Source organism: Pristis pectinata, chromosome 3 (assembly GCF_009764475.1).
Source record: "Pristis pectinata isolate sPriPec2 chromosome 3, sPriPec2.1.pri, whole genome shotgun sequence".
Taxonomy (NCBI): Eukaryota; Metazoa; Chordata; class Chondrichthyes; order Rhinopristiformes; family Pristidae; genus Pristis; species Pristis pectinata.
The window spans coordinates 106,934,200-106,952,674 of NC_067407.1; the positions used below are offsets into that span (position 1 = coordinate 106,934,200).

The window sequence follows — 18,475 nt, forward strand, 5'->3', positions numbered from 1 at the left end:
AGCATTTACTGAAACATTAATGCATCCTCCCTCAGGGCTTAAAGTCATTCCCCAAAGTGTCATGATCAGAACTGGAGGCAATACTACAGTTGTAGCCTAACTATTGTTCTACAAGGAGTATTGTAAATTCCTTGTGTACTCTTATGCTTTTATTTATGTAGTCTAAGATCTGATACATTTTTATAATCACATTCTCAACCAGCCCTGTCACGTTCATAGCGATATATAAATTAGGCATATACACACCTGGGTCTCTCTATTGCTGCATTCACTTTATAATTGTGCCTTTTATAGTATATTGTTTCACCCTGTCCTTTCCACCAAAATATCACATTTCACTTCTACATGTTAAATTTCATCCATCGCTATGTGCCCATTTTCTCAGCCTACTTCAATTTCTCTTGGTCTACCACTATCCTCATCAGAGTTCACCATACTTCGAAGTGGACGGTGGTCTACCACCATCCTCATCAGAGTTCACCATACTTCGAAGTGGACTGCCTTTCCTATCCAGCAGGACTGGCTTCTGCCCAGCATACACCATAGACTTGCAGGCTTTGGATTTGCCACCACTGCTCCCAGCCACGGAGTTTGCTCATTTCTGATGAATGGGACTACGCACAGAGATGGAGGCCCAGAATTGCATGTCCATTTTTCAAATGCCAACACAATCAGGCTTCAAACACAAAATGCAGAAGTAATAATTTGAAAATAGCCTATAATACTTGTTGGGGCAGTAATATTACAGTGAGGTAATATTTGTTCTGTATTTTTTATTATTAGGAAAACAACAAAAAATGAAGAGAGAAAATTATGCATTTTGCTGTTGACTCTGTCTCTACTAGCTCCTTCTTATCCTCGGACTTCTTCCCAGGTCAAGGTAGATGACGGTGTCACTGTTGTGTTCTCTTAGTCGGAGCATCCCAATCCCATTCTTCCCAGTCATGGAAGTCTCCAGTTTCCTTGCTCCAACTTCCTGAGCCAAGTCCATTTACTCCCAACTTAAGGTGGGGTTGAGGAGGCGTATGAGCCCACTGTATTTGGTCACATTGCAATACTGACCTCCCTATTCCATCCTTCTCAGCCACTTCACTTGCATGCTCTTGAATACTGCCTTCCAACTAATTCCCTCACTTCCCGAGAAGGCGGCATAAAAAGCCAGCTATAGCTAGAGGCTACCAAATCATTAGGACAGAAGGTGAGTGAGTAGTGGAGATGAAGTAGAAAGGGGAAAGAGAAGAGTAAAGGGTAAAGAGAACCAGTCGAAAGGAGCAAAAAGAGAGGAAAAAAAAGGAATTGGAGTGGGAAACAAATGGAGCTGCTGTCAATTACACGGAGAGGTTTTGTTCTGTCTATGCACTATATCATCCAAATGGTTACAGTCTGAAATTTTAACATTTCTGTGTATTTGATTTTCTAAATGGGGTCTGTATTAAAAAGGGAACAGATTTACATAAAAATTCAGAACAATTCAAATTTCTGTATGATGAAATCTGAGATGAGCGCTGCCGTATCTGTATTACTGTAGTAATGTGTTTCTCTTAAATGACTGGAAGGGGAGATATATTATGGTGTTCAATGATTCATTATAACATTCCCTTCTCAATTTCAGGTACCTTTATAAATGGCAAGTTCAGCCAGATGCAGAGCAAAAGGAACAGATGGAGTGCCTTCCCAGGATTGTTTATGCCCTCTGATGGCCAATTTAAAGTAGAACGATTAATGCCGAGAGTAAATTGGCACCCAATTCAACTACAATTAGTGGCGGCTGATAGCAAAGTTACAAGAGTTTTGTGTCTTCATCAACAGAGTAATGAGAGATTATTGCAGATTTATATTTGAAGTTCGACAACATAGCAACTGCTTACTACCACAGTTTGATGTATCCAAGTTTATCACTCACAGAACATGAGGCAGTACTGCACAGGTACAGGCCCATCATCCCATGGTGTCTGTGCCAACCACGATGCCAATGTTAATTAATCCCATCTGCCTGCACATGTTCTATATCCCTTCATCCCCTGCCTGTTCACGTTCCTGTCTCTTAAATGTTGCCATTGTACCTGCTTCTACCACTTCCCCTGGCAGTGGATTCCAGACACCTACCACCCTGTATAGAAAAAAACTTAATTCATAAATTTCCTTTAAATTTTCCCGCTCTCATCTTAAAATTAAGCCCTCTAGTATTTGACATGTCCATCCTGGGAAAAAGACTATTTATCCTATCCATGGCACTCATCATTTTTTATACTTCTACCGGGTCACCCCTCAGTTCTGACGCTCCAGTGAAAACAATCCAAGTGTGTTCAACTTCTCCTTATAGTTTATACTCTCTAATCCAGGCAACATCCTGGTGTCCCTCTTCTGCATCCTCTCAAAAGCCTCTGATTCCTTCCTATAATGCAGTGACCAGAACTGCACACAATACTCCAAATGTGGCCGAAGAAAATTATCTACAGCCACGGTATGATTTCCCTACTTTTATACTCAACACCCTGACCGATTAAGGCAAGTATGCAATACACCTTCTTTATTACCCTGTCTACTTGTGCTGCGACTTTCAAAGAGCTATGGATTTGCACCCCGAGATCTCTCTGTACATTGAATCTCCCAAGGGTCCTGCCATTTACTTTCCTCTTACATTTGACCTCCCAAAGTGCAACACCTCACACTTGCCCACATTAAACTCCTAATGACATTTCACTGCCCACATTTCCAACTGGTCTACATCCTGTTGAATCCTTTGACAACCTTTCTCACACTTCACACCTCTGCTGATTTTCACGTCATCTGCAAACTTACTAATCAGCACACCTACATTTTCAGCTAAGTTTGTATATATATATATATATATATATATATATATATATATATATATATATATATACATACACACACATACATATGCAAATCCTTGCAGAACACCACTGGTCACTGACCTCCAGTCAGAATAACACCCCTCCACTGCTACCCTCTGCTTCTATGGCCAATCAAGTCTACTAAGGGACCTTGCTGAATGCTTGATGAAAGTCCATGTTGACACCATACCCTCATCAATCATCTTTGTCAACTCCTCAAGAAACTCAGTCAGGCTTGTAAGATATGACCTCCCCTGCACAAAGTCATACTGACTATCTTAATAAGCCTACGTTTTTCCAGATGTAAGTAGATCCTATCCTAAAAATCTTCTCCAATAGTTTCTCTAGCACTGATACAAAGCTCACCGGCCTATAAATTTCCTGGTTTGTAACTATTGCCCTCCTTATACAGAGGGACAACATAGGCTGAGACACAAGAGATTCTGCAGATGCTGGAATCTGGAGCAACACACAAAAAGTGCAGGAGGAACTCAGCAGGTCAGGCAGCATCCGTGGAGGGAAATGAATAATCGACGTTTCAGGCCGAGACCTTTCATCGGGACTGGAAAAGAGGGCAGAAGCCAGAATAAGAAGGTTGGGGGAGGGGGAAGAGTACATTCAGGCTGGTGATAGGTGAGTCCAGGAGAGAGGTGAAAGGTAGGAGGGTAGGGGAAGGGAGATGCAAGAACCTCTCAGCTTCTTACATCTCCCCCTCCCCCTCTCATAGAACATTACAGCAATAGTACAGGCCCTTCAGCCTACGATGCTGGACTTACCTATCACCTGCCTGAGTGTACTCTTCCCCTTCCCCTGACCACCTTATTCTGGCTTTTGCCCTCTTCCTTTCCAGTCCTGACGAAGGGTCTCAACCCAAAACGTCGACTGTTTATTTCCCTCCATAGATGCTGCCTGACCTGCTGAGTTCCTCCAGCATTTTGTGTGTGTTGAACAACATCGGCTATTCTCAAGTCCTCTGTGACCTCAGCTGTGGCTAAGGAGGATGCAAACACCCCTGTCAAGGCCCCGGCAATCTCCTATTAACATGCCCTAGAATATCAGAATGCCCCTCCCTGATCTCATTATCATCCATGTCCTTCTCCTTGGCGAAGTATTTCACCCACTTCCTCTAGCTCTAGGCATGTTTGTTAAAATAATATTTCTTCTTGCTTCCCATTCTCTTTTCATATCTTCAGTTTCCTTTCATTCCATATAGCATTTTTTCTCTTTCCTTCAGTTTTTCATAGCACAGCGCAGCAGATGGCCTTATCTTGTGCCTAAACCTCTTCTGTTCAAAAAGCTGTAAAAATTAGTCTCGCACCTCAGCAATTATTTAATATCTGCGACCTCTAAATCAATTCATTTGCCAGAGGAAACATTTTCAATTTTGAACGTCCTTCTCACCTAGCCCCCAGATTACTTTCTAGTCTATTAATATGCCATGATTCAGATGTGATTAAGGAAGATAATATTACTAAGCTTGAATGAGCACTTGACAAGAAGCAATTAACCTTATAATCTTTATTTTATTGAAATTTCAATTTAAATAACTTTGCTAAAGGCAAGTTGCCCTTTTGTAAGCTAGGGACAAGCAATACTAGTAATCCTTGTTATCAGCATTTGTACATCCTTTGATCGGGCCAAGCAATGTCCTCTGAGCACAATGAAAAGTGCTGCTAAGGCAAAAAAATAAAGAAAATCCCTTTATACAATAAAATACTCAAACTGAAAAATGACTTGGGATTAAAGACTTTAAGTGGATAAATTGAAGTTGGGGATTTTATCCTTGGAATGGATGATGTGAGGAGATTCAAGAGGAATTTAAAATTATGAAGGGTATAAACAGTGTAGATTCATAGGAAAAGCAATAACCAGAGGACAGAGAATGACGATTGACTAAAGAACCAGGTGACATGACAAAAAGTTATTTTTAAGCTGCCAGTAGCAAGAGTCTGAAGTGCACTGCCAGAAGTTATAGTGGAGACAGATTCAACTGTAGCATTCAGAAAGGAAACTGAATAAATATTTGGAAGGAAAGAATTTGCAGGGCAATGGGATCACAGTGGTAAGTGGGACTAGGTTGGTTGCTGATCTCAACAGACCAAATGGCCTTCTGTGCTGTAGCCACTCTGTGATTCTGCACATCTTGTGTAACTGAAACAGACGGCAAAACAGTACTGTCATTGTCATTTCAAACAGTACTGCGAAGACAAAAATAACCCACCTACGATAAAACAGTTCTCATAACGGCATCAATTCACCCACGAGCAGATCGTGTTCCTTACCTTTAAAGCATTCTGTGCTCCTACATTACTTTCCTGGCTACAAAGAACAAGGAGGGATTCCAGAGCAAAAACTGCATCTTGTTCCAAAGCCAAAAAATCTATAAAGTGAAAAGATTCCAAGCATGATTACAAACTGTGTTGCTGGAAAAACATGATCTTGCTATTTTTTTGCTCAGCTGTCATGCATTTCATTCTCTTGTTATGTCCTAGACTGAAATAAGGCCACTGTGGAGGAGATTGGGGCAGAAGCAGGCAGGGCTAATACTGCCCATACAACACCCTTTCTTCAAAATAGTGCTATTTCAAGAAAAAAAAACTACTGAACATTCCTGCACAGAAATTGACTTTGCCTTGTTGAAGACAACTCAAATGTTACAGGCACAATATCAGTTTGCATATTTTTATAATATATATTTTGATTTGGCCAGTGTAGGATAATGCCTGCTTTAAACATCAAAAATATTATGCAATACACTGATATAATGGTCAATTTTCACAATTTGGAATGGTACCACAAACAGAGATAAAGACTTTACGTTAAACCTTTGTTATTCAGTTATGTCATTTTACTTAAATTTATTTACCTGTGTAAACCATGTTTACTTTTCTACATTGCAGTCTCTACAATACTAGACAGAATATCTCTATAAACAATACTTACAGTATCTATCAAGGTGAACTTCCAGCTTGCTGGTCAGAATTGAAGTCTTCTAATTACCTACCTCTATATTTATTAAGTTCTGTGCAAAACTTTGCCTATTTGAATTTCAGTACCCTAATCCCACAATTACATTCTGCCAAAATGATGTTTTATAAACACATTAAAAAGGAGTTCCTAAAACAATAAACTCATCAATTGATTGCTCCAGGTATTCTCCATTCACCCCTCACCCCATAGCACAGGAGTTCTAAAGCACATATCAAAAATTTAAGTACATCAGTGACATTAGAATACTTCATGGATCATCAGTTATTGTTTTCTAAAACATCCTCAGAGCTTTCATATCAACTTGCACAAAAATGACCCCTGAAGTATTAAGAAGCTAATGTAATGTTACCAACAAGCCAGATTACAGCTTTTGAAAAAGCTACATCTGTGTCGAGATCCAGAGTCAAGATCAGTTCTGGCAAAAGACCTGAGGCTTGAAACATTTAACAGTTTCTTTTTATTTCAGATTTCCAGCATCTCCAGTTTTTTTTTTACTTTCAAACTCAGTTCTGACCCAATTTGATCCTACTCTTCCCATGCTTAATGCTGGGGTTTCCACTATTTTTTGTTTATGCCTACTTCCATGCCTAATTCAATGACATCCTTTACTCAGTTGCTTTTGTTTTCTTAAAGATGGAGTTAACGACTCATTTAATTTTTAAAAATTACAATTTCTGAATCAAAATCAAAGCTTTGATGAGTAAATGTATAATTTATAAACAGACACAAATTGAAGACATATCTGAAATAAACATTCTGCAAAATAATGGAATCACAAAGCAGAGAAAATGATATTGGAAGCAAAAACACACTACGAATTGCAAGCCAAATATTGAAAATGTTTTAAATGGAATATAAATGGAGGAAATGGGTATTTTTTTAAATCTGTTTATTATTTTGAAGTTTTTTTTTAATATCAAAAGCCACAGGAAATCAATTTTCCCTTTCCACTGTAACAAATGCTGTCTTTTAAAATAAGGAAAGGGTAGGCAATTAAGCACATTCCTATTACTGGCACTATACTAGTCCAGGTTTATTTATAGTGTCTTGAATGCCAGTGACTCACTGAGCTAGAAACTTAAACATCCTCCGAGATAGGATATTTAAATATATGGTTGTTAGGGCTACATCTGCCCATAATTTCCTTTCATCTATTTGTCAAAAGAAAATTCAGGAGGAGATTCACCAGGATGTTGCCTGAAGATGAAGAGTTTCAGTCATGAGGAGAGATGCACAGGCTGCAGCGGGCTGATTGGGCTATACAAAATTGTGAACGGTATTGGTACATAGTAAATAAAAACGTTTCCTTATAGCAGAGGTGTATAAAATCAGAGGGCATAGGTTAAAGCAAGGAGATAGAAGGTTTAAAGAGGATCTGATGCAGATTCTTTTTTCACCAGAGGGTACTGAAATCTACAACTCTCTGGCCAAGGGGATGACAGAAGGAGAAACAGTCAACATTTAAGAAGTGCCTAGCAAACACTTGAATTGGCAAGGCATAGAAGGCAATGCTGTAAAATGGAAATAGTATAGATGGGCACTTGATGGTCAGCATGGACATGGTGGGCTGAAGAGCCCATTTCTGTGCTTTATGACTCTGAGTAATGAAAGCATATTACAATTGTGACCATCAATGAAGCATTTTTTTTGCCTGCCTGCAAAAGTGATATTTCAGCTGATGATAAACATCAATAACAAAAATTAATTTTATATTAGATCCGTAGTACAAACAGAATATTCACTGCAAAATATATTCCACAATATATAATAGCCTTCACAGTTCAATTTGGCTGCCAGTACTCATGAATTATTTCCTTCCTTCTTCCCACTCATTGGATAAAATTTGGATTGTGAGGTTGTCAACTTTCAACTGTGAAAATGTTGTTATAAATGGTACACTAATTATGAGTTATTTCCATTATAAACCACAGTTATTTAGATTCCCCTATTTAATCATAGATTTTTTCCCAATGATTTTAAAATGAATTCCAGAACCTACTCAAGAGTTAATTACATTAAGAATAATAAGGCATAATTTTTGTTCTCAATGTTTCATAGATACAAAAAAAATTTATTCTATCTAAATTTGGAACAAAGAACTCAAAATCATTGCAATCAATCAAAAGAAATATAAAGGCTAACGTTCATCTTTTCTAGGTTACCTTTTTCCAAGCAGGATGCAATGTTTGTTAGAACAGTAACACCATGAGCTGCAATAGCACAGTTGCTATGGTAACAGCACTCTTGTGCAAGTTTTATCAGGTCGTCAGAATGTGCTGGAGTAGTTGTGTTTCCTTTTAAATAAAGAGAAAGGAAAACAGCATTTCCATCAACAACATACAAATCAGGCAGTCAAATAACGTATTTACATCAAAAAATAAAATAACCAGAATAAGGGCTTTTTAAGTCACCTGCATCCCAGAAACAAATTCATTGCAATGTAACCATCAAATATTTGATTAAACCCAAATTAATTACCAGTTTCAATGATATTTTATCAACATACAGCTGGACTGAATTCTTGATAAAAATTCTTTGAAAGAAATGTAAATGTCTGTAAGGTTGCAATAATCCCCAGAACCAAAAGGATTCAGTAGGTATTTGTGTGAAGTGTCGAAAACATGTCTTTAAAGCAAACATGCATATGCAGCAAGCAGTTAAGGTGGAAAATAGTACATAGCCCTTTTCTACAAGGCCTCAGGGGCAATGGTGCCTTGCTACAATTATACAAGGCTCTGGTGAGACCACACCTGAAGTATTCAGTGCAGATTTGGTCACAATAAAGGATGTATTTGTCTCAGAGGGACTGCAAGGAAAGTGCACCAGACTGACTCCTGAGATGGCAGGACTGTTGGACAGGTGGGGTACCACAATGAATCAGAGCTTGGGCCCCAGCTATTCACAATCTATATCAATGATTTGGCTGAGGAGAGAAAAGTATCATATTTCCAAGTTTGCCGATGGTACTAAACTAGGTGGGATTGCGAGTATGCAGGTAGATGCAAAGGGATTTCTATGGTTTATGGAGTGAACATGAACATAATGGATGGAACATAAAGAGGTCATCCATCTTGGAGCACATAATATGTTTATATTCAAAGGGACTTGGGTGTGCTTATACAGATACAGCAGCAATGAGGAGGCCATATGGTATACTGGCCTTCATTACAAGGGGATTTGTGTACAGGAGTAAAGATATATTACTGGAATTAGACACAGCTGGAGTTTTGTGTACAGGTTAGGTCTTACCTAATAAAGAAAGGATGTATATGCTATAGAGGGAATGTAGCAAAGATCACGAAACTGATTCCAGGGATGGCAGGATTGCCATATGAGTGATGTATTAGGCTGGTATTTTATTCTTTAGACCACAAGACCATAAGACATACGAGAAGAGTTTAGAAGAATGAGAAGAGACCTCATCAAAACATACAAAACTCTTATAGGGCTCGACAGGTTAGGTGCAAGGAGAATGCTTCCCCTGCCTGATGAACCTAGAATCAAGGAGCACCGTTTGAGAATAAGGGCAAGGGGTATTTGGGACTGTGACTAGGAGTAATTTCATTGCTCTGATGGCAGTGAACTTCAGAATTCTCTACCCTAGACAGAAACTGATAGATTTTGGGGCTTTAAAGGGATCAAGGAAAATGGTGCTGAGGTAGAAGATCAGCCTTGATCTTGATGAATGGCAGAGCTGGCTGGCTTAAAGCACCTTATGGCCTACTGCTACACATATGTTCTTATGTTAAAAGAGTGACCAAGTAGCTTTGAGGAGGGTGAAACATCCTGATTTTTCCTGTTTCCAGTCCAAGATTTTATGGCATCCCAGCTACCAATCTTCTAAGCCCTTGTAATTCAAAACACGACCTTTCTCACATGGGAATCCTATCTAATAATGCGTTCAACAATCAAACAACCCGAGGACCAAAATTTACTTTCCCTGATACCATAGTAATCAAATATCACCACAGAAATACTAGACTTCATCCTAAGGCTACTGATTAAGAGCTCCATCCGCATTCAGGAGAATAAATGAGCATTGAAAAATTTTTATATATAATAATTTTGGTCCTGTATTTAACAGTACGATCTCTACTACCTGTAGGTTGTGCTTCAGTAAACACAATTTTCTTGTTAAGAAAATACTGGCCACTTTAAAGTGGTGTGACTTATTGGCTGATGATTTCTAACAATGGGTCCACAAAGATTCACAATGACACATGGATTCCATTCTTTGTTTCAGACTTTAGTGCTTTTCCATGTGTGAGAATGCAATTTCACACAGTTGATTACATTAATGAAAAGTTAAGTAAAATTGGTCAGTGGCCTTACCTTGTGAATTATAGTAGTACTGTTTCATTGCGATGGTTCCTGATAATGTGGACAAAACTGAAAGTATGCCCAATTTCAAACTGTCATAAGGGCTCTGAAGGGCACATTCACACAGTGACTTAACAGAGAAAAGAAAAGCATGTTATAATTCTGTTCTTGGGAAGATAAGCTTTTAACAGCTAAATACTGTAAGCAGAATCAAAGAGATTTAGTATGTTATGAAGCCAGATGCAGTATCAGCTCCCTAAAGCTTTCGTTGCCTTTGTGTAGTCAGATTACATATAGAATCATAAAGAACAGCAAGGGGTCCCTTATACTATTGTCAGCTCCTAGAAAGAGCTACATTATTAATACACCTAAAATACACAGGCAGCTTTAAATCCTTTGAAACATTAAGCATTTACGTACGAGGAAAAGTTATCAAAATAACTGGTTAATTACAAATTACCCTTACTGAAATATTGTTAATATTCTATCAAGCAAAAGTAAAAAGATCTTTTGCAATCGCCTGTATATAATTAGCACTAGCATTTCTAAAGTAACTTTTGCATGAATATCCCAAGACTCTTCAGAAATTGCATAAAAATACATACTCTAAGCCAGAGAGTGCTCAGGATGGAGAATCAAAAAGATTTGTAAAACAAATTGCATCAGAAAGTCTTAGAACAGGGAATTTAGAAGTGTATAAATAAGGCAGTTAAGAATTCTGCCATTAATAATGCGGAAAAAGGAGGATGGATGCATTGAAGATCAGCACAAAAGTTTGAGAGGAAACACAAAAGTTGAAGAAGATTGTAGCAATAGAGTGAAGCAAAAACAGAAGAGATATTTTATGGCACAGACAAAGATTTTTAACTTAATGCTACAAGATAAAGGGCAGCCACTGGAGGGTGGGGTGATTACAAGAGTAAAGCATCTTCCAGATGCGAAGAACACTATTTTTTTTAAAAGCCTACTGTTCAAGAAGGAGAAAAAAATTCTTGTTCAATCACTGCAGTGCTTATGGTTCTCCCACAAAAAAACATTTTGTGAATGGTTTAATTTTAAAGAGGATGCCAAAACAATGAGATCAGGGGAGGCACGTATAAATCTTCAAAAGGTGGCAGTTACGCTTAATAAAACTCTAATGAAAAAGTAAAAAAGGTTCTTGATTTTAGAGGGATGAAGTGTAAAAGAAGCTCTGCTGAACCATGATGATGGAATTGACAAGACCCAGTTTTGAGCACTTCACTCTAGTCTTTGATGATGGTGGAAGAGAGATCTGTTAAAGTGGTATCAGATTAATGATATTTAAGTCATGTTGAGAAAGTAGATGAGCAGAAAATCCTCTCAATACAGGAGACAACAGTACTAAAAAGATTTAATAAATTTTATCAAAAGCACTGATTCTTTTGAAAAAGTAGATATAAAGAAATTGTGTTCATTGGTAGAATGCATGGTAGCCAGAAAACACCGATTCAAAATTCAAAACAGCAAAAGAACGAGAATGGAATTGGAAAGAAAGTAATTTTACAGACAGTTGTTATGATCGAGTCCATGATTTGAAAGGATGGTAGAAGCAAATTTCACCAGTTGTTTCTAACAAGGAATTTATTATTGGAAAGTGAAAGGAGGAGAAAAGACACGAATAGCCCCCTTTCTACTATTCTTCTTCTTTAGCAGTCCGTAGGATCAAGGATGATTTGTTTCTATTCAGTTTTGTGGGTTCTGAGATGATGGACGAGGCCAATGTGGGAACCACAAACAGACCCTCTCAGATACGACAGGAGGTGCCTGGTGAGGCAGGTGGGTGGGTTATTAGTGAGGTGAACATCCTCTTTGTACTGTATGATTCTATGACCAGTCTGACTACATGGAAGCAAAAAAATTTTGGGGAGTTAATGTCACACAAAAAAAGTCAAATTGTTCAGGATAAAATAACCTTATTAACTTTCAAATAATAAACAGGGATTGCAGAGGTTGCATGTTTAAGCTACACATAGGAGGTAAAGAGGAAACCATAATGTATTATTACCAAGCCAGACTGATATGCCTCTCTAAACTGGTAAACACCAACATTTATCTTGTTGTCACTCCTGGATATAAAACATGCACATGTTCAAGAAAGGAACACAAAAACCCAAATGAAAGTTTGCTACAAACCACAAAGAACTCACACCAAAAGTATCATTATGTATGTGAAAGACTTTTTCTAAACCATGCTAAAAAGAGATTATGTAAATAACTGTAAATAAAGAGTACCTAGCTAGGTGAGATTAGGTATACTTAGGACAATTAACAAATTGCTCATGCACTCACGAAAGCATCATGCCAAATTAATTCAGTCCATCATTTCTCTATATTCATATCCAAATTTAAAATTGAAGTTACCTGAATGTTATCTCTGCTCCACATATGTGGTGTTTTATTAGCTAACAATTTTAGGTCCTGAACAGAAAGCCTCTTCACAGCTTTTCTGGGGTCTTCTTTCAAATACTGTAGCAAAAGCTGAATCTTTTCCAACAATGGTGATTAGAGAGAAACAAATTAGTTACAGTTCGACAAATTTGCAATGCTAAACCACTATAAAAGGTGTTCATTAAAATAAATTCCAAGGAAAATTTTCATAAAACTTTTTCGCCAATGCTTTTCACCACCTACAATAAAATTCCCCAAAATATTTTAAAACAGAAAATACTGAAAATGCAAGTCAAGCAGCAACTGAGATGCAAAAAAAGTTAGCACCTCAGGTTGATGACCTTTCATAAGAACGTAAATACCTTTAAATTTCACATGTGCTTTTATTCACATTTTTAGAACAAACAAAGCTTCTCAATTTCTTGCTGTGCTCTGCAAATTTTCAGATTTGAATTCTAGTTACTTAACCATATTTCCCTTTTTATTCAGTCTTCTCAGTTAATTGCTTCAACTGTAGTTGAGTGTGGCATCATGGGTAGAGTGGTTGACCACATTTTTCAATATAGTTATTAAAAACTTATTTTTCAAAGCCAAACCTTAAGCATATTATAGGGTCAGAAATATCCCACCACGTTCAATGTCATAAACATGTGAATAATTCATGTACCATTTACACTGCTACCTAAATAACCATGTAGAATGATGAAAGTTGAAGGCAGTTAGTAACAAAAGGATTGGATCTTTTATATTAAGAGTAGTTTATTGCTCCTACATCCCGAGTAGACAGATGCACTGAGAAATTTTAACAGGACAGAAATATCAGGTTATCTGCTTGTGATTACCCACCATTAACTTTTCAGAGAATTAGACAGGCTACATACATACTGAATTTAAATAGCAAAGTGTATTGCACTGGTGGTTTTCTAATAAATATAAGGTCTTGAAAGATAACTCTTACCTGTTTTGGGATATCAACCAGTGATGATGCAGCCAATTGTGTAAAAGTATGCAGGGTGACTACCACCATCTTGGTGGAAGGGTACAATGCCACTAGTTGCCGAAGGAGAACACGAGTGCTGGATGCAAGGGCAGCATCGTGATGCATGTGCTGCAGAATTGGGATCAGCTTTAACTTCAGATCCACAGGTGTTGCCAAACCTGGAAAGCAAGTTTAAGTTATTCATTCCTGCTTTTAGTGCTCCTCAAATGCAGCAACTGCAGAACATTTTTGACTTAACAGCATAGAGCATCCCAGAATCTGAAAACTAACATGTGGAGGTTAACTAGAGTAAAATTCTGGATCAAAAAGGGATTTCCCCCTGCCCCCTCTCCCCCCACACAGCAACCACATTGCCATGTAGATCAATGTACACCTGTTCATCTTCAAACTTGAGTTGTAATCCTAGAATAAATTTCAAATACAACAAAAATATAATACCAAAGGCAAGTAGTCTTCTTCACTCATATTCATTACACTACCAAAATACAGCCTAGCCTGATAGTTTGTTTCCTCCAGAACCCAAATGCACATGAGAATATACTAATGATATTCCAGAAAACTGGATTCCCAGTTCACTTCCATAACAAATAAACTTACACGGGCTCTGCCAATACCCTGTCAATATTAGGTGTTCTCCCGCCACACCACAAAGGGATGAATGATTGAAATTATGTTTGGAATATCAAGTCTATGCAAATAATAATTAAAATGTATTAAGAAACACAAGAAATCGCCAGTGTAGGCCCTTCATCAAGATCTTGGCTGATCTTATGCCACACCATCATTTTTCTACACTAGCCCCATTTTCCTCAATTCCCTTAATATCCAGAAAGCAATTAACCTCCTATGAATGAACTCAGTGATTAAGCCTCCATAAACCCCCAGGGTAGAGAAGTCCAAAGATTCACCATACTCCGAGTGAAGAAATTTCTCCCTATTACAGTCCTAAAGGGCCCTTATTCTGAGACTGTCCCTTATTCTAGATTCCTCAGCCAGAGGAAACATTCTGCATCCAGCTTGTTAACATTAACATCCTGTTAACATTTTGAGAGTTTCAATGAGATTGCCTTTCATTCTTTTAAATGAGAATATAGGCCTAGTTCATTCAATCTCTCCTCATCATACTCAAATGACCTCAAGCCACTTCTTCCATTTTGCCAAGACTTCAGTGTCATATATGGATAATGATCTCAAACTCAATTTAATAAAACAGCTGTTTTGTACAAAATAATGTCATACAAACAGCAATCAGAAAACTAATTAATCTATTTTTGCTGCTAGTCAGTTTGTTTTCCCCTCTCCTATTTATACACAACTGACCAAACATGATTCATGGTTTAAAGTCTATAAAGTTATGCATCCTTCTACTTAAGAGATCCAAAGACCACGGATGACTTTGGAATAAATTGAGCTTATTAATGCTATCGCAGGTTTATTTTTCACTCTGGATACACTAAATATCAGACTACTATGCTTAAGTCACCTTTAAACTAATAAGGAGTATATGTTTTGTTTCAGATAGAAGAGGTCCTTTGAATCAGAAAAATAATCTGCAAGTAGACTGAAGTGACCAAGTACTAAGATGGATACCAAGTAAGATATACAGGCAATTTACATCTGCCAGTTTACCTCTTTGAAGTTACTTATGTGATCAGTTAGAATGCTGCCAAGTGATTCTGTTCACCTTTATGAGGTGGAATGAGTCTAAAAGATCTGGACTTGCACTATAAACCAATAATATTCTTTAACAGTAATAAAAAAAACACGAAAATGAAACAATGTATTTAAAGGAATTAAACTTTGTTCTCTACATGTAATAAAGTTAGAATTCATCCTCTAAACAGTTTTTCCAGCATAAAAAGATCTCTGAAGTGAGTGCTTATTTCTTTAAAACTGTCAATGAATCAAGCAATCCCAGGTCCTCCACTGGATGCCGAATAACCAGAAGCCACAAATTTTGTAGTCATATGTAAAACCACAATTAAAGAAATTTCTGGCCATAGTGCTGCCCAAAAGACCACCAGTATCAAATGACTCCAAACTTGCTCATAGATCCCAAGAGCTCATCTGGAAAAAAAAATTCTGAAAACATGCTTGAACAAAATAAGCTATAGAATGAATAGCTGAAACATCACTCTGTTTATTTCAGATTACCAGCATTTTGCACCATTTTACTTTTGAGTAAGCTGGAAAGGGATTCTGCCATTTTGCAATATTCTAACATAGACAATGTTAGAGAACCCTGCAAATCTGAAGCTTTGAAACAAGAAACTTGATGGTTCAAACCTTTGTCACTCTGCAGAAACTATCTATTTGAATTGTTAATTACATGTAAGCAATTCCTCAATTCCACATTTAAAACTTTAAGACAGTGTTCAAAATTGCTTGTCATTTTCTTGATGAATCCAAGTCTTCTCCTTGTGCAGTTACTTATCAAGCAGCATCAAAATGAATAGCCCAGCACAGGAAAGTGTTTCATTATCCTGTCACTGCCTCAATTCCTGAGGATGTGCTAAGCTTAATTAATTAACTTATAATTAAAGAGGACAAATTCAAAAGAGCAAATCCAAGATACTTCTATAGCAAATGCTCAGACTAACAGGATTCAGCCATTGGAAATGTTCTTTTTTTCACTTGTCTTATGGCAATGACGTTTTGCCAGCAAGATTATACAAACCAAGGATCAACCTATAGGTATATCTAGTTATAATCATGGATACCTAGATAAGCCTGTACCACATACCCCATTGGTCTTTTTTCTCATGTGGAAACAGCAAGCTAATGAAGTGTGTATATTTACTCAGTAATAAATAAACAAGTACCATTAACTTAGTTCAGGACAACTTTTGAAAACAAAAGCATTTTCAAAAATATATTTTGCTAAATGAACCCAATATTAAAACACTTTCTTAATAATGTGCATGTTAATATGGCTCTAAAATTCCTAAACAATGTCAAATACATAATATTTGCTTGAAAGTATTGGATAAACTGAAGGGACAAAAATGAAAGATAATAAGTACTCTGAAAAATGATTTTATGAAATCTTACCTTCAATCATTTCACCAATTTTGTTACAAATTCCTGTGGCAAAATCCCTAATGTATAAATGCAAATGTCATAAATCACAAATAGAAATTTAACAAATTGATAAAACAAAATTTTAAAATAAGTGGAATTAATTTAAGTTCTTCTGAATTTTAATCAAATGTTACTTTTTTTAAAATACATTTTCCTATGTGCATGCAAGAACTATTTGTTGTTATTCTCAACAAAACTGACAATTAACCATACAGTTTGTGTGTGCATGAATCCTATCTAAAAGATAGAGGCAATTATTCTTAACCGTCAACTTTGTGGCAGCTGTAAATGCCACACTGAAGGTCTAGATGTACTCACTTGGATTGTGCAGAAAAATGAGCAGCAGCAAATATGGCAGCTTCTACTTCAATATTATCATGCGAATCTAAACTTTGCCGAATACTGTGATGAGCATTTTTTCTGTCAGGAATAATAGAAGCCATACTTCCCAGCATTCTGCAAAAGGAAACAATCCCGTGAATTGTATTTTCACTGACTAGATACATAATGATTGATAAAAAATAGAAGTGTTCATATACAAAAATAAATAGCAGCCACTGTGTATGTTGATAAACCAGGAATTTATCATGAGAACTGAATTAAATTCAAAGCAGATTGCATTTGAAAATGAAAGCTCCATGCATAATTTACATCAGGCATGACTTAACTAGAGCAAATATTGATCAAATGGTGTAGATGAGATGTATTGTAATGGTAAAACTTGCTAGGCACACACTGAAAAAACGAAATCACTTTACAACAGCCCCTTTAAAAACCCATTTTATTCTGTTTGACGCCAATATTTTTCTTACATTAGTGCACGCTAGTACAAGTTTATACAGAATTAATTTACAGTTATTACTTGGAAACCCAATGACAAATATATCATACTCCTTCTGAAACATAACGTACTCAGCAGGAATATAAATTACACAGAGGTCAGCATGATTATAATGCAGTTACTTAATGTCTTACGTTAGTTTGACAGGCTTATTTTGACTAATTATCCATAACAATACAAGTGCCTCAAAGGCACAACTTCACCGAAGTTTTGCTTACCTGAGAGTGATGGCTCTGGCCACTGGATCATTGCTATGGATAACTGAGAAGACCCTTTTCACAAACTCATCAACATTTAAGATTTTCTCCAAGTGCTTTTCACTCTGCTGAGTCACCTTCAGTACACACAATCTCAAAAAGTTGTTTCTAAAGATTGAAAGTGGCTAAGTTAATAAAACTCTTCTTAATCCCCAAATTAAAATGTTAAAGATAGTGCCCGGCATTATCCTTTCAAGTGATTGTAATATTTACCCAACTCTGAAGATGTCCGCAAGTTTCAAAAAAGCAGAATTTATAAGAATTGGAAACGGATACTTCTGGAACAGCCGAGGAAAACGAACAACTGCCTCACACTGTTCACCGAGTTTTCCTGACCTCAGCCCTTAAGAGGAAGGATAAAAAACATTACATTGCAACATCATTTTTCTGCTTCAAATTTTAAGGTTAATGTAAGGTTGGATTCAAAATTTCTTTGTATTGTGTTGTTCAACAACACACTTCTGGATCTTCCTGAGGAATCCTAATAGACGGCACTGCAGGTAGTGCAGTTGTTTCACAGCTCCAGTGAATCAGGTTTGATTCTGATCCATGAGCTGCCAGTGTGGAGCTTGCACATTTTCCCTGTAATCACATGGGCTCCCTTCCATATATCAAAAACGTGCTAGTTGTTAGATTAATTGGCAGTGCTCCCAATATTGGTGGGTGGTAGGGGAATCACGAAGGAATTACTGGGTATGTGACAGAGAATAGGTTAGAG

The 18,475-nt window shown here is 37.1% G+C and overlaps 1 protein-coding gene across 1 annotated transcript in view; it reads right to left on the bottom strand.

Annotated features, from left to right (window-relative positions):
• The window catches only part of ints7 (integrator complex subunit 7), a 48,618-nt gene that overhangs the window by 26,678 nt on the left and 3,465 nt on the right, over nt 1–18,475 (bottom strand). Inside the window, exons 2-10 of the mRNA XM_052010888.1 lie at nt 17,971–18,100; nt 17,719–17,865; nt 16,978–17,115; nt 16,630–16,676; nt 13,537–13,736; nt 12,552–12,674; nt 10,182–10,299; nt 8,012–8,143; nt 5,141–5,238 (exon numbers count right to left, since the gene is read on the bottom strand). Of these exons, the coding sequence (XP_051866848.1) occupies nt 5,141–5,238; nt 8,012–8,143; nt 10,182–10,299; nt 12,552–12,674; nt 13,537–13,736; nt 16,630–16,676; nt 16,978–17,115; nt 17,719–17,865; nt 17,971–18,100 (1,133 nt within the window). The remainder of the gene's footprint in view (nt 1–5,140; nt 5,239–8,011; nt 8,144–10,181; nt 10,300–12,551; nt 12,675–13,536; nt 13,737–16,629; nt 16,677–16,977; nt 17,116–17,718; nt 17,866–17,970; nt 18,101–18,475) is intronic.